Raw genomic sequence first — 22179 nt, 5'->3', positions numbered from 1 at the left:
CATCCCTTGACGATACGTGCAATATCCGAAGATCGTTCACGTACCGACAAGCTTTCATCCATATTCACATTATAATATCCATCACATATATCATCCATGCATACACTTACCACTCAAGGTAAGTGTATTAACTAATCACATTGAGTATGCACACAGCCCCAAAAACATAACAAGGAAATGGGGCTAGAAACTCACCTGAACTTGGTTACGTTCACCGTTAATGGTTATTCCTTTCTTTGGTTGTGCGCGACTAACTATATAACAATTACACGTATCAGTTAACTATCACTACTCATATCGTGTTTCTAGTTTAACTATAACCCTCAATGAACAGAAGTCCAGGGGCAGCTCCCCTGGCAGCGGGGTTCTAGGGTAGAGGTGTTCAAAAAAACCGGTTACGGAACCGGTTTGGCCGGTTCAACCGGAAACCGGTTTTTTAAAAACCGGTTTTTTTAAAAACCGGTTTGACCGGTTTACGTAACCGGTTTACGTATCGGTTATACGTTTTGGAGCCAAAACCGGTTTTATAACCGGTTTTTTTTATAACCGGTTTTTTTTAATAACCGGTTATTAAAAAACCGGTTAACCGGTTTTTAAAATAACCGGTTTATTACCGTTATAAAAAAAACCGGTTAACCGGTTTTTTAATAACCGGTTAACCGGTTAAACCGGTTTTCGAATGCTGTAGAGATGTCGATTTGCTACAAGGATTACTTGGACTCTTTAGATAGGGCACAACATCAACGCTCACTCGAGGGGGGAAATGGAGTATGAGGCGGCCTTGTATGAAGACGAGGTCAATCAAGGACACACTCAACCAATGACCGATGAAGAAGCCGCGTACGACGATTACCTAAGGAATAGCTCGGGATCGGGTAGCGAAGAAAATGAGTAACAAACATCAACTTGTTAATGTAATCGTGTCTAAGCATTCTTTAATGTTTGTATTTTTGAGTTACGAATATGCGATAACGATTTAATGTTTGTATTTTTAATGTAAAAGCTATAAATGAAAGTTATGTGTTTTTAATCTTCCAAGCAAAGAATGCTAACAACGAAACCCTAAACCCTAAACCCTAAAGCAAAAAAAAAAAAAAAAAAAAAAAAAAAAAAAAAAAAAAAAAAACCGGTTAACCGGTTAGACCGGTTATTAAAAACCGGTTGTAAAAAAACCGGTTTAATAACCGGTTCTAACCGGTTTCTAAACCGGTCCAAACCGGTTTGGCCGGTTTGAGTTTTCATTGACAAAAACCGGTTAATAACCGGTCCGGTTATTAACCGAACCGGTTTTTTTCTGGATAAAAAAAACCGGTCCGGTTAATAACCGAACCGGTTTTTTCAAAAAAAACCGATTTGTGCACCTCTATTCTAGGGGCGACAGCCCCTAGCGGGGTCCAATGGGCAGAGCTCCTGGCTGGGGTCGAGCTGCCAGGTCAGCTTGGAAAAATTTTATTTCTATTAACTGTCTTAACACAATTTTCATTAGAATTCTTAATTTATTATTTATTTGCTAACTCATAAAGTTTGAGGGCTTCTTTGTAATTAAACCATTTTATTCTAAGTCCAGGGACCTTTTTGTCATTCTTTCAAACTTAATTCGTTATCCAGTTCGTTAATGAAGGGGGATCCTTCGTTATTTCTCTATTATAACGAATTGACATAGCAAATGGCTGCTCATTCATTATTCTTCCTTAACGAATGGGCATAACGAATGACTGCTCATTCGTTATTCTTCATTAACGATGGGTATAACGAATGGCATAGCGAATGTAGCTAATTCGTTAGTTTTTCGTAACGAATTAGGGTTAGGTCAGAGAATGTTAGAAACATTCTCTGACATCCCTTATCCTCGTACTCCGTTTTCCGGCGCCGTCATCACCGGAAAACCGAGATCTCACCGGAAAAGTGAGATCTCACCCGGTTTTTCATCGTTTTCACCGTTTTTCGTCCCGTTCGATCCAGATCCGAGCTAGGGTGACCCCTAAGCTCGTCTTTTAATCGGTTTATACCCGATTTCATCCGGATCTCGTGACTTTAACGGTTGAGGGTGTCGGCTCGTCGTTTCACGACTAGATCTAGCGGTTTAGGATCCATATGATATCATAATGTTATTACCTCGGATCGATGCTCGGGTTTTCTTGGTTATTTCGGCTAGAGAGAGAAATAGAGAGATAGAGCTTAAGTGTGTGTTTTGGATGATGTATGGAATGGATGAGAATAAGGGAATTAATGGATAATTATGGTACTTATACCATGGGTCATGGGCTTAAGCCCATGGTTTTTCTTCCTTCCTTACTAATCCAAATCCATTACCCACATCTATTTAACCCAAGACAAGTTCATCTCATAATAACTAGAATTATTATTTTATTAATCAAAACTGAAAAACGGGATGTTATATAATATAATATAATATAATATAATATAGTGTAGTGTTGTGTTGTGTTGTGTTGTGTTGTGTTGTGTTTTTGTACATGTACCTACACAGGCTTATCGCTTTGACCATACAGGGTTGTCACCTAGGGGCAGATCACTGCAACCTTTTTTTTTGTGGTGCCTGCTTATGGGAAGACACTGCAACCTAGCTCGCGCGTTCGGCGATTACTTCGCCATTTAATGGCACAGGAAGGGTCGCAGGTCGTTGGTCGGTGGCACATACGTTACGCGGGTTGCAGTGAGTTTGGGCTACATGAACCGACTGCCTACCCTACCCATTCAACCGCCGATTCTCCCGCGAGAGTTGGACCGTTCACAGGCACAGGGCATGCGCATCATCCGAAAATTAACGGCAAGTTGCACCTAGTCACTGATCCACATGCTCCACCCTAAGTCGAGGTCCCACTTGTCAAGCCTCCGCCAATCGAGGAGCCGGAGGTTCATATTCAGGACGTCGCGATTGACAATGCGGACGGTGAGGACGTGATCAGGGACGCTAGGTTTTATCGTTTAAATTCTTTTTGAATCCTCGTGTTATTAACGTTAATTTATCGTGTTCATAACAGCCACCACATTAGGAGGACCCGTAGCACGTTCCGCGTACATATCGCGTCGTGCGTTTGGATGCGGCCACCGACTCCCGACTACAGAGACTAGAGTAGGGAATGTCACAGATCCAGTTGGGGATGTCACAGCTCCAGAGTCAGATGGGCTGGCTGGTTGGGTTTATGTCTGCCCAGTAGTATGGTCACCAGTACACAGCACAGGCGCCACGTTTCGACCACGAGGGGAGCACGCTAGACGTCATACACCCACGAGACGAAGGCAATGCTGAGGGGAGGCCGGCCACACGTAGACGAGATGGTGATGATGACGCGGGTGGTGATGCATTTTAGATTTGTTTTTGTATGTTGTTTCTTTTTTCGAACTCGTTGTTATGTATTTATTATTATTATTATTATACAAATTTCGTTCGTTCTGTTTATTTTGTTTCGTTTCAATTTTAAAATTGGTGTTTCGTTGTAACTTTAAAACCGAAAAAAAATGTTGAAAATAATAAATGGTTACACCCCACTAACAAAAAAACAAAATGACAGTTGTTGTTTCGATGTAACTTTAAAACCGAAAAAATGTTAAAAATAATAAATGGTTATACCCCACTAACAAAAAAATACAAAACAAACAAAATGAAGAAATAAAAATAAAAAAGACAAAAAATAATAATAATAATAATAATAATAATAATAAAAGACAACAAAATGACAAAAAAAACATATTTTTTCAAAACACCCCACCAATCCGCCACTGATTGCTCAATCCGTGGCTGATTGAGTGGGTGTTTTGGAAACACCACATGGTGCATGCACCAACGCCAAATAAGATAAAATGTGAGAAACAATAAACCGTAGGTGAGAAACAAAGTTAAATTAGTAAACCAAATAAGATAAAAATGTGAAATTTAAATTCAAATAAAAATAAAGATATAATCTTCATCTTCTACAAATAAAACTCATTTTCAAAACTACAAGCTCAGGTCAGTTTAGAATTCAATGTTCTTGCATCATACTCTGTTCTTGAAAAGGGAACATGAATTCGTTTCCCATGACCTATTATCACGACTCGCATTAAAAAGTCAATTTTATAAGTTGTGTCGCCCAGCTCTTGACCTGTACCACTAGGATCAAAGGACGCACTAGATTGCTTCTTGTCCGCTATCGTTTTAACCTCTCAAAACACTTAGAACCCCATTATATAATCAGCTAATCACATAATTGAATGCCTTGGACCTAGTTGCATATCTATATAATGCATGTGGCTATTAAACCTAATAAACTTTTGCTTAGGTAGTACTTACTACTTAGTAGCACATGGGCCACATCCCTTGAATCCACCATCCACCTTTTTTGTTTATCAACCAAATTTAACCACCATCCACCTTTTTTTTTATCAACCAAATTTAAATTAGCAGAAGGTTACATTAACTAGGGATGTGATTTTTATCTTGAATACTCGTACTCGTGTCAAACAAAACGAACCAACTCAGACGAATTGTAATTAGTCATTGATTCATAGGTGAGAATCATAGTTTAACTAGGAAACCAATCAGTAACGTACTTGATTGTAAAATTGTATTTTCTACCTGACCTAAGTCATGTCGGGTATACTTTTTTTTATCAATTACAACTATTAGTTTTGAAAGATATTCATAGTAATTTTCAAATACATTTCTTATTATTTTAATTCTCATATTAATAACTTTCTCATTGAATATGCTTAGAAATATAAAACCAAATATTACTAAATTAAAATATCATTTATTTTATCGCTCAAAGACAAAAACTTTAATGTTTGCGAGTATAAGTCATACCAACAACGTGCATACATGTCTCAACGCACGTAATCAATTCAGGTATCATTTAATAGCATACTCGTGTAACACCAACAACGTATATAAACCACCACCTTATAAAGTAGTAATCCCATATCTAACCAAGCACCGGTCTCGTTAGGGTTCGATTGCCGTCCCCATCTATTATAATAAATAGTGTCTCTATTTGACAGTCACGTGTTAAGCACCTCTATGACCCATACATACATGATACATATATACCCATGTTATGCCCCGTATCATTATCTATCGTGCAACCCAACACTAAACTAATCAATTACCATTACGTTCTTTTCATTTTATTTTGTTTTTTTAAATCTGAATTCTTCGATTATTATTATTATTATTATTCTGCTATAGCTTCAAATCTAAATCTCTATCCCCAATTTCAATTCAATTTCACATCATCAATTTTCAAAAGGTTAGTACTCACTCGTTCTATATTATCTTTCAATTTCAATGATTTATTCCATTCCGATCGTTTTCGATGCATCTGTAATTGTAATCGTTCGTTAAATGAATTGACCGAATTGCTAAACTCAATCACTTGTGATTCATCTGTTTCTGCCATTTAGAGATCTCAACTCTAATTCAACGTTTCATGATGAATTTGCTTGCGTGATTTAATATTATTCAAATTCAGATTTCATAAGATGTATGTGTGTCTAATTAATTTGTATTCAATTGAACTTTTAGGTCATGTTTGATTCGTGTTGTCGTTTTAGGTTAGATTGAGATTCAGATGTCAATTGTTTTTGTTTTTTTTTTTTACGAATTTGATTATTTAATCGATAAATTAGCGTGTCATTCATTTTCAATTTGAAATCAGAAACATCTCTCGTATATTATATTAGTTTAGTCTATTGAAGCGAGTGACATTAAATTCAAGTTATTAGGTTTTTGTAGGCACCAACTGAATGTTTAGTCAAGTGTTCGTGAACCGGTTAGTGGGAAGCTCATTTATTTTAACTTTTTTGTTCATATAGTTAAACAAACGAAGATGAACACACGTCTCGTACTCTCATTTATTTTCGTGAATGTTCGTTCTTTTATGTTCGGTTCGTTTATGTTCGTTAGTTTACGTTTGTTAGCTTATAATACCTAGTTATAACATTAATTTTGTTTTTTTTCAATGCATCAACTCTGTGTTTGTTAGTAATCTTGTTGATTGTGAAATCCGTTGATCTTAATTAATTGTTTTAGACTCATGATTGATCTGTGCTATAGTTGCTGCCACGAGTAAGCAACCCACACACCTCTAATATATGATTTAGTTTGTTCTAGTGGATAACATAAAAAACTAAATTAGTGCCGATGATCTTGAGATTATTAGAATTCTTATTCAGTTTATGTAATTTCAACAGAAATAGTTCGAGTGCGTTCGTTTGATTTCAAATTTTCAGCAGCAACAAGAAATGGCCAAAAGGTTATCTGTGTATTTCATATTATTTATTTATCCCTATCCTGTTTATATGTCGATTGCTTAACTATATCCATACGCGTTTTCTCAATAACAGATATGGAAGTTTTTGATGTACAACGAGTGCAATGTCTCAGTGCTTAGAAGGGATCAAGCATTTATGTGCTTCCCTGCTTTACTGTTGCGATCTTGAATTGAGTAAACAATCACAGGGGCTTGATGATCCTGCGGTTCTTGCTAGCCAAACAGTTTGTATGTAATTAACCTAATATAGTAAAATAAATGTGTCTGCATACATTTGTTGGTGATACTAAACATCATGAAGTCTCTTTGGTCTTTTTGTTTCTTGTGTAATGCAGTTAGTGTAAGCGAAATAGAAGCCCTTTATGAGCTGTTTAAGAAGATAAGTAGTAGTACAGTCAATGATGACGGATTGATTAATAAGGTTTGTTTAAACTTTGAAGTTTGAAACTTGATTTGGTATGAATGTGAAATTGATTTTGATTGCTTGATATTAATGCAGGAAAAGTTTCAGTTGGCATTGTTTAAGACCAATAAAAAGGAGAGCTTGTTTGCTGATCGGGTATGGTTGATTTTTAACTTTTGAGAGTCTATTTCTAAGTGAAATGTGGTGTCTAACAAGAATTTAGATGTTTTTGGGTTACCCAAATTCAGGTGTTTGACTTGTTTGACACGAAGCATAATGGAATCTTGGGATTTGAAGAGTTTGCTCGTGCACTCTCGGTGTTTCATCCGAATGCCCCTATAGATGATAAGATCAACTGTAAGTTGAAATTGTTTTTACATGTTATACTTGTTTTATTCTTCGATTCTCATGTGTGAAAACTTATACATATCAAGTCGAATTGCAGTTTCCTTTCAGCTTTATGATCTTAAACAGCAAGGTTTCATAGAGAGACAGGAGGTAAGTTGTATTCATATACATGTACAGCCACAGGTGCCAAATGTGTTAGGGGTCGGGTCGGTGACAAGTTATAACGGGTTTGGACAACAATGATTACGGGATAAAATAGGCAGTTTTAAGAAGGGTGAATTTCATATATACCCCTAGATATGTAATATCATATATACCCAATATAAACTTAAATTATTAATACCCTTAGAAAATATTTAAAAAATCGTAAACCTTATTTTTATTAGAACTTCAAAATTTCATATCCGCCCATTAATAACTTTAAAATTTGTATTTATCTATCAGTAATATCTGTCCTACAATATTAGATTTGCACCCTTAAGCGTTTAGCTATATTTATTTATCTATTTGATAAATTATGTTACTTTTTAGAATTACTAACGTTGGCTCTAAAAGGAAAGACTAAAGTGTTTGCTTATATCTTAATAATTGTTTCTTTAAAGCTGATTTTAAAGAAAGTTTGATATTTTAACTTCGTTTAAATACATGATTTCTACACTAAAGTTGTAAAGATATGTTAGGAACAAAGCGGCGCGCGGAAGCGAAACAGCACACACATGCACAACGATAAACACACATAAACGAAAATATAAACGACACAAGAATTTAACGTGGTTCGGTCCCCGCGAGGGGACCTACGTCCACGGGCTGCAACTAGGTTTTCTTATTAGCTCAGAACCAAGATTACAATTACATGATGGGATATATATAATAAACAAGATTAGGGTTAACCATAATTAGGAGCCAAAACCGGGCCTTCTAATAAAACCGGCCCAAAGGCCTTCATAACCCAACAATCTCCCACTTGAAGGCCTTGCGATAAATTCCAGCCTGCCATCCAAGTAAATATAACAATCTCATTCATCCAGTAACTCTAGTAATCTTCAGTAATAGAAATCAACCAAGCCTCCAGTTCCAAGAACAAGCTAAAACTTCAACAAAAGAAGTTCTCCAAGCCTCCAGTTCTCTAGGAACAAACTAAGATTTCTACCAATCCACACCAGTTGCAGCGCCCCTTCCCATCAGTTACCTGAAAGGCCCATTGAAGCTCCCGAGAGCTCCAATCCGGTCATCACAGACCCAGCCATGACAAAACCCGCCAATGGCTCATCCTCAATCTTAACCGGCCCTCACTTACTCACACTACCGGCTCCAAAGACTTCCAGAGGATAATCACTCTCCAAAAATCAGCAGACTATACCAGGAGAGATTTTCACATTCGGATTTCCCAGTCTTCCGAACTCAACGTCCCTTTGGAAACAAACCTAGAACACACCGCGTGCTCCCACTGTTACCAAAACCCCGAACATGTTCAGACCTCCGAATACGCTCAAGCTAACATCACTGTGGCTCCAGGCTTCATGTCTGCGAACTGAAACCCCTTAGCTCTACCCGATTCAGCGAGCCAAGACCTTATAACTCGGAAGTTGGTTCACTTCTTCCGACGATACAGAGACCGTATCTTCCAAAAGTCTTTAACTAAAAGATTCAACAAATGCTTCATTGAAGTGAGTAACAAGAAATAAAGCAAACTAGAATCTTGAACCCAAGAGTCTTCACCGCCTTCACTGAGTCTCAATGCATCAACCCCAGATACATTCTCAAAAGCAGAATTCCAAACCTTTCGACATCGACTCTTAAAATGTCTCACCTCTACGCAACCTACCAAGTCGACTATGCCCAGCTCCCACTGTTCCTGTTATCCCAACCCATGCCACACCAACACTCCATGAGATGAACCCCACTCGTACTATCCCGGCAAATAACTTTACCCAACACGAGATTATGAACCTCTCAAATGGTGTACCACTGATCACCACCAAACAAGATATAACTTCACAATTCCAAACGAACAAGAAGTAATAATCACAGTTTCGAACCAGCTAACAGGCAAACAGCTATAACAACAGTAGAACTTCCATGAAATCAAGCGGTACCAAGGGTTCTATGACCGTACACACGATCAGTTAACTCAAACCCTAACCGAAAGATCATCCAAACGAGCAATAGTTAACATGACTTGCCACTAACCTCATTTTTTTTTTCACTTATGCCGTCACCAGCACACCCGCTGGTTCCATTTTCTCCAAGTTTATCCATCACCAGTACTCAGACTAATCTCTTGCAAACAAATCTGAACCCGAACCTAAATGGTCTTCACAAAACCCGGTTCCCTGAAGCCGAGCAACCTCCAAAGAAAAACCCTAAAACCCGAAACACCCGACCCGGTGCTTCACCTGCAACGCCCGAGTGAAACCTGCAACTCCAAGAAGTCCAAAACAGGAATTCTAATTGCAAAATCACCCGGAAAACCGTCCCAAACAGCCCTGAAAAACAGCCCCGAACAGCCCTGTTAACCAGAAAAACGAAGATCTCTGACAATACTGTTCACCGCCGGAATCACTGTTCACGGCCGGAAACACTGTTCATGCCGGATACTGTTCACCGCGGCACTGTAGCGGCGGCACTGTAGCAGCCCTTCTCAAACCAGCCTCTTCTACCTTTTTTTTTTTTTCGATCGATACCCGTGCAAAACCGTGTGTAAACAACGAGCCAAAGCTCTGATACCACTTGTTAGGAACAAAGCGGCGCGCGGAAGCGAAACAGCACACACATGCACAACGATAAACACACATAAACGAAAATATAAACGACACAAGAATTTAACGTGGTTCGGTCCCCGCGAGGGGACCTACGTCCACGGGCTGCAACTAGGTTTTCTTATTAGCTCAGAACCAAGATTACAATTACATGATGGGATATATATAATAAACAAGATTAGGGTTAACCATAATTAGGAGCCAAAACCGGGCCTTCTAATAAATCCGGCCCAAAGGCCTTCATAACCCAACAAGATAATCTTTAAATAAATACTATTACCGCACTATATAAAACACATTTACTAAAAAAAAGAAGTAAATTGCAATATTTCAAAATTAATAAAAATTAGGTTTGAGTCCTCAATAGGCAAATAAAATATTGTATCTGAGAAGGGTGGAATGGGTACATAGAATTAGTCGGGTACATATGATATTTAAAGTTTAGTTTGGGTATTCTATTTTAGTGTATATATATATGAAAATAACCCTTAATGGTCAATTTCTGCTAGTAACATTTTCATCAAACAAGTCATTGAAACCAAATGTGAAACAATGGATATGCAGGTGAAACAGATGGTGGTGGCTACACTTGCTGAATCAGGGATGAATCTGTCCTTATAGAGAGTATCATTGACAAGGTAGTTTTTCTAGTTCTAGAAACAGGTCAAAACATGTGTTCTTAGAACCCCGAATGATTAGTTTGTACTTTGTTTTTTAGACTTTTGAAGAAGCTGACACGAAACATGATGGGAAAATAGACCAAGAAGAATGGAGAAACCTTGTCCTGAGACACCCTTCCATTTTAAAAAACATGACCCTCCAATATCTAAAGTAAGCTCAGATTTCATATCATTCTGATTTATAAAACATTGGGTTAAGTGACAATGGTTGAATTCTAATTCGGTTTCACACAGGGACATAACGACAACATTCCCAAGCTTTGTTTTCACTCACGGGTCGAAGACATGTAAAAGGCGCGATTTACTTTCGCAACACAAGCTGCTAGTCTGGGCGAGTTATGGCTTCATGAGTTCATTCTTGTTTCTAAGTGCATAAACATCACATATAGAAATTTGCTTTAGACATTTAGACATGAAATAAGAAATTTGTTTTTGTGCTTTAACTTGATTTTTAAGACATGTTTCTAAACCAACACATGTGTCATCAACGACAACGTAAACAGTAAAACCATGTTGTGTCTTAACAAAAACATTTCATAGAAGTAACAAAAATAAGACACTCGAAAATAAAATAGTTCAAAACGATAACAATTAAACATAAAAGAGCAACACTTATTAGAATTAGTCGACTTCTTCCATCTTGCTCTCGGCATCATTATCAGCTTCCTCAAGAGCAGGCACGTCATTGTCATCATCAGCGGCATCATCATCAATGCTGAGACCAAGCTTCAACATCCTGTGAATCCTGTTACCGAAAGTGCTGGGCTCATCAAGGCTGAACCCAGAGGTAAGCAAAGCAGTCTCAAACAGCAACAAAACCAAGTCCTTAACGGACTTGTCATTCTTGTCAGCATCAGCTCTCTTCCTCAGCTCCTCCATGATAGCATTCTCGGGGTTGATCTCCATGGTCTTCTTGCTAGACATATAACCAGCCATGCTTGAATCCCTCAATGCTTGAGCCTTCATGATCCTCTCCATGTTGGCGGTCCACCCGTACTCACCAGTAACCAAACAGCACGGTGAATCAACCACACGGTCAGAAACAACAACCTTCTCAACCTTGTCACCCAACACATCCTTCATCACCTTGCACAAACCCTCAAACTTAGCTTTCAGTTCCTCCTGCTTTTGCTTTTCGTCTTCGGTTTCATCAAGCTTAAGACCTTCTTTGGTTGCAGAAACCAACTTCTTACCTTCAAACTCCTTCAACTGACCAACTGAGTACTCATCAATAGCATCAACCATGTACAACACCTCATACCCCTTCTTCTTTAGCTTCTCCAAAAACGGAGAGTTCTCAACCGCCTTCTTGCTTTCACCAGTGATATAGAAAATGTCGTTCTGACCCTCCTTCATTCGGGTCACATAGTCCTTCAAGCTGGTCATCTCATCACCACTCTTGGTAGAATGGTAACGAAGAAGCTCAGCAAGCTTAGTTTTGTTTTGGGAATCCTCATGGATACCCAATTTAAGATTCTTGGAGAAAGCTTCGTAGAACTTGGCATAGTCTTCCTTGTTTTCAGCAATTTCTTGGAACAACTCGATACACTTCTTAACCAAGTTCTTCCTGATCACCTTCAAAATCTTGTTTTGCTGCAACATCTCACGGGAGATGTTAAGTGGAAGATCTTCAGAATCAACAATACCCTTAACAAAACTCAAGTACTCAGGAATCAACTCCTCACAGTTGTCCATGATAAAGACTCTCCTGACATAAAGCTTGATGTTGTTTGGCTTCTTCTTGGTGTCAAAGAGATCAAACGGGGCACGTTTAGGAACAAAGAGGATAGCCTTGAACTCAAGTTGACCCTCGACCGAGAAGTGCTTAACCGCCAAGTGTTCTTCCCAGTCGTTGGTCAAACTCTTGTAGAAAGCAGCATATTCTTCCTTGGTGATCTCTTCAGGTTTCCTCATCCAGATAGGCTTCTGTTTGTTAACCAAGTCCCATTCGTGTGACACCTCCTTAATCTTCTTCTTTTTCTTTTCTTCCTTCTCCTTCTCATCGTCAACTTCTTCGACCTTCCCTTCTTCCTCTTCCTTCTTCTCATCCTCGTCTTCATCATCGGAAATCTCTTTTTCAGTGGTCTTCTCAACCCATAGAGAGATCGGGTAGCTGATGAACTCGGAATGCTTCTTGATCAGATCCTTAAGCCTACGCTCTTCAAGGTATTCAAGCTGGTCTTCCTTCAAGTAAAGAGTCATCTTGGTCCCTCTGCCAAGATTTTCACCAGATGTGTCTCTGGTAACAGTGAAAGATCCACCGGCTTGTGACTCCCATACGTACTGTTCATCATCATTGTGTTTGGTTGTAACCACAACTTTATCAGCAACAAGATAAGCAGAGTAGAAACCAACACCAAACTGACCAATCATGCTAACATCAGCACCAGCAGTAATAGCTTCCATAAACTCTTTGGTTCCAGATCTTGCAATGGTACCCAAGTTGTTCACCAAATCTGTAACAATTAACCACATATGATTAGTATTAAAATACCATTTTTTGTAAATCTTAAAGCTGTGTATGGATAACAGTTTATATAATTAATTACTTACCAGCCTTGGTCATTCCAACTCCACTGTCAATGATGGTCAATGTGTTGTTGGTTTTGTCAGGAATGATGTGGATGAAGAGCTCTGGCTGTCCATCAAGCTTACTCTTGTCTGTCAAGCTCTCGAAACGGATTTTGTCCAAGGCCTATAAATAATTAATATCATGTTAAGTACACATATAAATAAACTGATACAAATTGTATATTAAACCCCTCTTACTATACTTGTTGACATAATATCATATCCTCTAAGCAATAAACTTAATACAAAAAATACAGCTAGTTCAGATTGTGCAGGAAACTTGTACTACCAAACAACTTTCAAAATATATAAATTAGCAACATCATTAGTTATAAAACCTGATAATCATAAAAAAAACTCTTTAATTCAGAAAATTTACTCATAGAAAAAACTAATATAAATTTTTACATGAAAGAAAGATCTAGGGTTTAACAAACACTATCTATTAGAATTATATTTCAAAACATTTAAACCATAAAGTAACCTAGATCATCCTTGAGATGTAAATAATAAGATACCAGCTAGTAACAAATAATAATAATAATAATAATAAATCAAAAGAGAAAATAACCAGAAAATTATGTCATCCTTATAACTAAAAGCTAGATCATCATTATTATAATATAAATTAGAAGATACAACCTAACAAGAAACAGTAACATAACAGAGCAGTAAAATCGAACAGATTCGTTGATCGAAGTGAAGAAGTAAGTAAAAGTAGACAACTTACATCGGAAGAGTTACTGATAAGCTCACGGAGAAAGATCTCCTTGTTGCTGTAGAAGGTGTTGATGATGAGACTCAGCAGCTGGTTGATCTCAGCTTGGAAAGCAAACGTCTCAGTGTCAGCCATTGATGGATGAGAGCTAGTAAGTAGTAACTGACAGAGAAGAAGAAGATGAAGATTTGTGAGAGAAATTGGGGTTGGTTAAGTAAGTAGTAGTAGATGAGATGGATAGATCTTTCAGGGAGGCGGAAGGAAGGAGGTTATATAATGGCTCCTGGCTGGAGTTAGGGTTTTCTATTCTAGATCCTTCTATTGCTACACGACTTCCTTATTTATTATTATTATTATTATTATTATATATAACCCCTTTCACTTTCTATTATTGTCTATATATACCTACAAAGTATATAAACCCCAGAACTTCAAAACAACATTGTATGGATAATATGTTGGAAGAAATTGATAATATTGTAGTTTATATAAACCCAAGAACTTCAAAACAACATTGTAATGACTAGTTTAGGCTATAAAGTATGGAGACGAGTAGATTGTTATGTTAAACTAGTCAAGACGAGTTTGTTACTAATTAACTACTCGTATCGGTAATGTTAACAAGGTAAACTAGACGCGACGAGTTAACTACCAATAAATTACTCGTATCGGTAATGTAAATCTTGTAAACTTATCCCAACGAGTTAATTACCAGTAAAATATTCGTATCGGGAATATAAACAAGGTAAGCTAGTCAGGACGAGTTAACTAGATATGAACTACTCGTATGAGTAATGTTTACGAGGTAAACTTATCGAGACGAGTTAATTACCAATAAAATACTCGTATAATGGATGTAAAGTAATCGTTGACCATTATCTACCGTAACGACTAGTTGACCAAACAAACTAACCATTTCGGTTAGTGTTTTGAAAAACAAACCTGTTCGATGCATTTGGTAATCAAACTCATTGTCATGGTTAGTTTGATAAACTACTCGCGACTCTTAAGGTTTTATAATCTGCTCGTCACGACTAAAGGATATCTTATTTACTCGTGTGCGTTGATTACGAGGCTTTAAACTTATTTAATCGTTACGAGTAGATGATTAGTGAAACTGGTCGTTACGATTAGTTTATAGACACGTGGCAAACTTTTATTGGTTACACAAACTACTCGTTGACAATCATAAACTATTCGTCACGACTAGTTTATAATACCTATTTTGGGAATTGTTTGAAATGACACCTAAAACCTGAAAAAAGTATTCATAAACGCCTATTTTAGGAATTTTCCCTATAATATAACCCCTTTCACTTTCTATTATTGTCCGTATATACCTACAAAGTATGGATCTTTCTAGTTTAAAAAAAGCCCTCAAAATAACATGTGAGCGGATCCATCTATGTATCCGTAAACTTTGATGGACCATCGGTCTTACATGTTTGTCAATGCGGGATGACGGTATAATTACTTAACAGAAACAATGTTGGAACTCGCTTGTGTTACACAAGCAAAGCGACGGTATTTTGAGTTTCTCATGTCGCAAATCACGCCTCTGTTATGTGAGCATAGCAGTGCAATGATATTTCGAATTATAAAAATTGTCGTCTCATCTATGTAATACAAGTGATCTGGACGATATTTGGTTGGATATGAGGTGTTAATAGTGTTGGTTAACGAGTTGACGGGTTGACTTGTCTAATCCAAACACAATGACTTCTCTATTGGTTAGCTAAGAGGGTTTGTATTCTAGATCCTTCTATATGTATTGGTAGTAGACCCATTAGATTACATGAATTCCTTATTTATTATTATTATCTATATAAATAACCCTTTCACTTTCTATTATTGTGTAAATGCCCCTAGTATGTATAGTTTTTTTTTCACTTTGCCCTGCCATTTAATTCTTTTAGTTTTAAAGAAGCCCTTCCCACCCCACCCCCCAAAAAAAGAATATATGTATGGCACTAATAATCAATGTTGCAAAAGTCAAATTCCAAGTCATTGGAATCGGTGACTCCAAGGTCCTCGGACATCAACCTTGACACATTTTCCTAACTCGGGCACCATTACTCGTCAGGGTCCAACTCAGGCACAATTACTTGCCAAGGTCCAACTTGGTCAAAAGTCGGAGTACTCGAGATTACTCGGCCTCCAATATCAACTTGTCTTAACATATATATAATATCCAATAATTATTTATGTTATATTTATCATCTCCGAGTACAAGTCAAATACTCCCCGAGTACTCCTTACAAGGGGATTGGCCGCTTAGGGACCGCCTAGCGAGTTCTAGAACACTGCCTAATGTGAGCGGATTTGTCTATGTATCTACAAACTTTGACGAACCGCGTCAGTCTTACATGTTTGTCACTGTGGGATGACATCATATTTATTTTTAAAAAATGTTGGAACTGTTAGTATTTGAACATGAGTTTGTTGTCTTTTATCAGACGATTAAAGCGACAGTATTTTGATTTTCAAATACCACACTCCAGAAGCCTATGTTATACGAGTTATTTTGAGTTTCAAATACCACACTCCAGAAGCCTATGTTATACAAGTTGTCCATCAATATTTGAAATTACATAAATTTTCGTCCCATCTGTGTAATACAAGTGGTCCGACAATATGTGGTTAGATAAGAGGTGTCGATTGTGTTGGTTTATGGGTTGACAAGTTGAATTATCTAATCGAAACACGATTAGTACTGATATATACGTTGAAAGCATTAACACTAGCATGTGCTCACTTAATATCATGTAACCCAAACACGACATGTTTAATGTGTTTATCTAAGCGTGTCAACTGGGTTGGCATGTGATAACCAAGTTATAAACGTGTCAATCTGGTTAGTGGGCTATAAGAAAATGTTCTAACACATGTAAGTTCTTTGAAAGCATGTTCATCTTCTATATAAAAGAATATGAATAACTTAAAGACCATTTATTTGTAACCTCTTACATGAATATATATTATCTTACAACACACTAGCATAAGCTAAGTAATTTCATATACAACCCTATGTGTCATTAGACGCTAGTCACCCAAACATACAACCAAAATACATCAAAAGACCACTCTACATCAGAAAACGAGAAAATACAATGCACTACACTTGAAAGTTGTGTAAATCCTCCCAAGACAACCCCAACTTACACGACTTATTTTTAATTTCAAATATAACCCGACACCTTTATTTCCTCTAAACTTGAGACACAAATCAAGATCCTACCATGAATCAATATATTTATGTACTTACATAAACATCACACCACAACAAAACAAACCAATTAAAACACTCTTTGTTTGTCGTCATTAAAGTAAGAAAATATATGCAAATCCAGCAAAGGGAAATTACTCTAATAATAATTTTAATTATCATGCTTTTATGGGATAATTCCCAAAATAGTCCAAAATAGTAGAGAGAAGACCAAATTAGTCCAAAAGTGATTTTAATTACCAAACTAGTCCAACCAAACTAATTGGGAACATGAGATTGAGAATCATGACGTGAGTTTTGTTAACCAGTCACAGATTGACACGTGTAAAGGTGACGTGAAAGTTACAATCAAATCTGTCTGAGCCGATAGTTTTTTAGCAAAAATATTTTTCTCATAAATTCATCTCCTCTGACGCATTTCAGGTGAATTTCATATTTTTTTGCATAAAAAGAAGAGTTGTCAGAAAAGATGGATTTTGTTACAAATTATTTAAATTCGATTGTTTTTAGATGAAAGTTATCTTTTTTTACATAAAAAGAATAGTTATTTATAAAACTTTTTTGAAAATCATATCCACCACCTACCACCACCATTCACCACCACCACCCACCGCCATCATCAACCACCACCACCCACCGCCATCATCAACCACAACCGCCGACCGCCATCATCCACCACCACCACCCATCGCCATCATCCACCACCACCACCACCACCCACCACATTCTTAACACTTGCCATATTTTTAAAACTTTTATAAAAATCATCTGAGGAGATTAAATTCGTTGGGAAATTATCGTTTTTTTAACCCCTTTTTGAAAATCATCTAACAAGACTAAATTCATTGGAAAAGTATCGTTTTTTTTTGCAACTTTTTTGAAATTTCTCGTAGGAGACGAAATTCACCTGAAATGCGTCGGAGGAGATGAATTTATGAGAAAAAGATTTTGGCTAGAAAACTATCGGCTCAGACAGATTTGGTTGTAACTTTCACGTCACCTTTACACGTGTCAATCTGTGACTGGTTAACAAAACTCACGTCACGATTCCCAATCTCACGTTCCCTAATAGTTTGGTAATTAAAATCACTTTTGAACTAATTTGATATTCTCCCTCCTATTTTGGGAGTTATCTTTTATTTATATTAAGTTTATCCATTTACATTTACAATTAATTTAAAAACAAAAAATATATAATTAGATAAAATCACCTATTTTGAAGCACTTTTGTTCTCTCCACCTTCCATTCCATTATATTATTTTCCACCAAAAAAACAAAACAATTCCGTAGTCAAATTAATAATATTCCTCCTGTATAGAAGGATCTAGAAACCCTTGGTTCATTCTTCTATAATTACACCCCTCACCTCACCTCACCTCACCTCACCTCACCTCACTTTGCATTGCATTCCAGTCCAGTCCATTCACCATAACCTTAACCTTCAATCTTCTTCTGTAAATCATCCTCAATTCTCTTTACTGACTGATTCATTAATGGCTGACACTGAGACGTTCGCCTTCCAAGCAGAGATCAACCAGCTGCTTAGTCTCATCATCAACACCTTCTACAGCAACAAGGAGATCTTCCTCCGTGAGCTTATTAGCAACTCTTCCGACGTAAGTATATATATATATATATATATATATATATATATATATATTTAATTGCCTTATGTTTTTCTTCGTTTCGCTTGTGTTCGATCGGTTTACTCTGTTCCGTAATTTAGTGCCAGTTGTTATTGATAATTAAATTATACATCGTTGATTCATAGCAGATCTGTGATTAGGTTGTTACATCTATCACCTAATAATTGATTGTATTATCATCAACTAATTATTACTATAACAATTATTATTATTATTATTATTGTTTAAAGCTATGCATGAACACCTGATGATAATAGGCCGGAAAATTGATGAGTTTTATTATTTTATTAGTTTTATTATTTTATTATCTTATTAAGTCTAATCTAATGCCTAATAAACTTGTAATTATGGATAACCAGTTGTTTATTACTAGAAATTTGATTTAAACTCATACTTATTTAAAATCGACTAAGATTCTAATGGTTCAGTAGTTTTAATAATTTTATATAATCTGAGATTATATGATAGTATTATAATTATTAGTGTATATAACAGCTTTACCTGTTCTGCATGTTATCATATCATTATCTAGGTTAGACATTAAGAACCTTTTGTTGTTTTGATTACCTAATTAGGTTATGAATATCAAGCATGCTATGATACTATGATTGATTTAGAATGGTAACTGTAACAGAGTGGAATTCTTATTTTGTATACATGTTGCAAATAGTTTAAAAGCAGTTCATATCAACTCTATCGTGTCGCAGTATGTCTTCTATGAATAAGGTTCTGACATGTAGACTGTATCGTTCAGATTACATGAATTTGTAGTAGTCAATAAATTGTTAGTAAACACAGGCAAAAAGGTCTGGAGAGTTTATCTGAATTAACTTTGTGTTTGTATTTGTTGTAAAGTTTATGCATTAGATCATTTATGTTAGTTAACATCTTCGTCTCTTTCTATTTGATTAACATCATGATTCTTGTGTTGCATCTTAATTCTTATGATCATATGATGCATACTTCAAGAACTGTCATCAACAGATCATTGTATCAAAATTAATTACTTTTATACCACTTTAGGCTCTGGATAAAATCCGTTTTGAAAGCTTGACCGATAAGAGCAAGCTAGATGCACAGTCCGAGCTTTTCATTCACATCATTCCCGACAAGACCAACAACACGTTGACCATCGTTGATTCCGGAGTTGGAATGACCAAGGCTGGTAAGAAAATACTACTATTTAAGCCCAACTTATATAATGTTAAAATAAATGACTTTATAAATTGTAACTATCTACAATTTTACAGATTTGGTGAACAATTTGGGTACCATTGCAAGATCCGGCACCAAAGAGTTCATGGAAGCCATTGCAGCTGGTGCTGATGTCAGCATGATCGGACAATTCGGTGTTGGTTTCTACTCTGCTTATCTTGTTGCTGATAAGGTTGTGGTAACAACCAAGCACAACGATGATGAACAATATGTGTGGGAGTCGCAAGCTGGTGGGTCATTTACTGTGACCCGAGACACCTCTGGTGAATCCATTGGCAGAGGGACCAAAATGACCCTCTATTTGAAAGAAGACCAGCTTGAATACCTTGAAGAGCGCAGGCTTAAAGATCTGATCAAGAAGCATTCAGAGTTCATCAGCTACCCAATCTCTCTATGGATTGAGAAGACCACTGAAAAAGAGGTTTCTGATGATGAAGACGAAGACGAAGACGAGAAGAAGGACGAAGAAGGAAAAGTTGAAGAAGTTGACGAGGAAAAAGAGAAAGAAGAAAAGAAAACTAAGAAGATAAAAGAAGTGTCACATGAATGGGACTTGGTTAACAAACAAAAGCCTATCTGGATGAGGAAACCTGAAGAGATTACAAAGGAAGAATACGCTGCTTTTTACAAAAGTTTAACCAACGACTGGGAAGAACACTTGGCGGTCAAGCATTTCTCAGTCGAGGGTCAACTCGAATTCAAAGCTATCCTCTTTGTTCCCAAACGTGCCCCATTTGACCTCTTTGACACTAAAAAGAAGCCGAACAACATCAAGCTATACGTCCGACGTGTGTTCATCATGGACAATTGTGAGGAGTTGATACCAGAATACTTGAGTTTTGTAAAGGGTATTGTGGATTCTGAAGATCTTCCACTTAATATTTCCCGAGAGATGTTGCAGCAAAACAAGATTTTGAAAGTGATCCGGAAGAATTTGGTTAAGAAGTGTATTGAACTGTTTCAGGAGATTGCTGAAAACAAGGAGGATTACAACAAGTTTTATGAAGCTTTCTCTAAGAATCTTAAATTGGGTATACATGAAGATACCCAAAACAAAACCAAACTTGCTGAATTGCTTCGGTATCATTCTACCAAGAGCGGGGATGAGATGACTAGTTTGAAAGACTACGTGACTCGTATGAAGGAAGGCCAGAATGACATCTACTACATTACTGGTGAAAGCAAGAAGGCGGTTGAAAACTCACCGTTTTTGGAGAAGTTAAGGAAGAAGGGGTATGAAGTGTTGTACATGGTGGACGCGATAGACGAGTACGCGGTTGGTCAGTTGAAGGAATTTGAAGGAAAGAAGTTGGTTTCTGCAACTAAGGAAGGATTAAAGCTTAATGAAACCGAAGACGAGAAGCAAAAGAATGAAGCTTTGAAAGCAAAGTTTGAGGGTTTGTGTAAGGTGATTAAAGATGTGTTGGGTGACAAGGTGGAAAAGGTTATTGTTTCAGACCGCGTGGTTGATTCCCCGTGTTGTTTGGTAACTGGTGAGTACGGGTGGACCGCTAACATGGAGAGGATTATGAAAGCTCAGGCTTTGAGGGATTCGAGCATGGCAGGGTATATGTCGAGCAAGAAGACTATGGAGATTAACCCTGAGAACCCGATTATGGAAGAGCTGAGGAAGCGGGCTGATGCTGATAAGAATGATAAGTCGGTTAAGGATTTGGTTATGTTGTTGTTTGAGACTTCATTGTTAACTTCTGGTTTCAGTTTGGATGACCCGAACATGTTTGGGAACCGGATTCATAGAATGTTGAAGCTCGGTTTGAGCATCGATGAGGACGGTGGTGACGGTGATGTTGACATGCCTGCTCTTGAGGAAACTGATGGTGATGCAGAGAGTAAGATGGAGGAAGTTGATTAAAGTGAGTTTTAAAGCACATTTATGTTGCAGTTAGTTCTATTGAATTTGGATTTTCATAAGTCTGGCCCCTTTTACTCTGGTTTAATTTTTATTTTTTTTGTTATTTAGATTTTCTTGAACTTGGGTGTTATTTTTGTAAACAAGTGCTGAAATGGAAATATCTTTCACAAGTTAGTTGGAAGCAAAACTTTATTAAAATTTGAATATAAATAAGTGAAGAAGCTCTTAAGTTAAAAGAGCCGATTTAAATTGTTTCAAATTCAAGCCTAAGTTGAAGTTGGACTGACCAGCTTGTTAGCCAAGCCCATGTGTGTTTTGTTAGTCCTTTATTTTGTGTCTCACTTGATATCTTGATGTGTGTTTTGATGTTTTCGCCTAGTGAGTTGCTTGATATTTTGATGTATGTATGTAGGTTAAAATTTTATTTTGAACGGTCAACGAATTCTCTAAATCTAAAAACTAGCTACCCT

General features: G+C 37.0%; 2 protein-coding genes and 1 pseudogene across 3 annotated transcripts; 2 read left to right on the top strand and 1 right to left on the bottom strand.

Annotated features, from left to right (window-relative positions):
- The first annotated feature begins 5918 nt into the window (after nucleotides 1–5918).
- On the top strand, nucleotides 5919–10862 carry LOC143560586 (calcineurin B-like protein 3; annotated as a pseudogene). The gene is made up of 9 exons (XR_013140146.1): nucleotides 5919–6251; nucleotides 6343–6497; nucleotides 6605–6690; nucleotides 6769–6828; nucleotides 6921–7029; nucleotides 7118–7170; nucleotides 10344–10417; nucleotides 10498–10610; nucleotides 10694–10862. The product of XR_013140146.1 is annotated as a calcineurin B-like protein 3 (transcript).
- A 110-nt stretch (nucleotides 10863–10972) lies between these two features.
- Nucleotides 10973–13948, bottom strand: LOC143560585 (heat shock protein 90-2-like). Its single transcript, XM_077048862.1, has 3 exons — nucleotides 13761–13948; nucleotides 13013–13154; nucleotides 10973–12915 (listed from the first exon to the last, which is right to left on the bottom strand). Exons 1-3 carry the CDS (start codon nucleotides 13881–13883, stop codon nucleotides 11081–11083), a joined length of 2100 nt encoding a protein of 699 aa, XP_076904977.1. The 5' UTR covers nucleotides 13884–13948; the 3' UTR covers nucleotides 10973–11080.
- Nucleotides 13949–18425: 4477 nt separating this feature from the next.
- Nucleotides 18426–21831, top strand: LOC143560584 (heat shock cognate protein 80-like). Its single transcript, XM_077048861.1, has 3 exons — nucleotides 18426–18591; nucleotides 19645–19786; nucleotides 19872–21831. The coding sequence occupies exons 1-3, from the start codon at nucleotides 18469–18471 to the stop codon at nucleotides 21707–21709; spliced, it is 2103 nt and encodes a 700-aa protein (XP_076904976.1). The 5' UTR covers nucleotides 18426–18468; the 3' UTR covers nucleotides 21710–21831.
- Nucleotides 21832–22179: the final 348 nt, after the last annotated feature.

Source organism: Bidens hawaiensis, unplaced genomic scaffold (genome assembly GCF_021521415.1).
Source record: "Bidens hawaiensis isolate Kalapana, Puna unplaced genomic scaffold, B.hawaiensis_p1.1 tig00020413_1, whole genome shotgun sequence".
NCBI classification, from domain to species: domain Eukaryota; kingdom Viridiplantae; phylum Streptophyta; class Magnoliopsida; order Asterales; family Asteraceae; genus Bidens; species Bidens hawaiensis.
The sequence above is the reverse complement of the archived record's forward strand: the minus strand, read 5'-3'. Positions and strand labels throughout refer to the sequence as shown.

Bases quoted from the DNA above. Each gene is read 5' to 3' on its own strand.
- LOC143560585 (XM_077048862.1), bottom strand. From the start codon at position 13,883: ATGGCTGACACTGAGACGTTTGCTTTCCAAGCTGAGATCAACCAGCTG. The intron at 13,155-13,760 runs GTAAGTTGTCTA...AATTATTTATAG, and splicing joins TTATCAGTAACTCTTCCGAT to GCCTTGGACAAAATCCGTTT. The intron at 12,916-13,012 runs GTAAGTAATTAA...TAATTGTTACAG, and splicing joins AGTTGGAATGACCAAGGCTG to ATTTGGTGAACAACTTGGGT.
- LOC143560584 (XM_077048861.1), top strand. From the start codon at position 18,469: ATGGCTGACACTGAGACGTTCGCCTTCCAAGCAGAGATCAACCAGCTG. The intron at 18,592-19,644 runs GTAAGTATATAT...ATACCACTTTAG, and splicing joins TTATTAGCAACTCTTCCGAC to GCTCTGGATAAAATCCGTTT. The intron at 19,787-19,871 runs GTAAGAAAATAC...ACAATTTTACAG, and splicing joins AGTTGGAATGACCAAGGCTG to ATTTGGTGAACAATTTGGGT.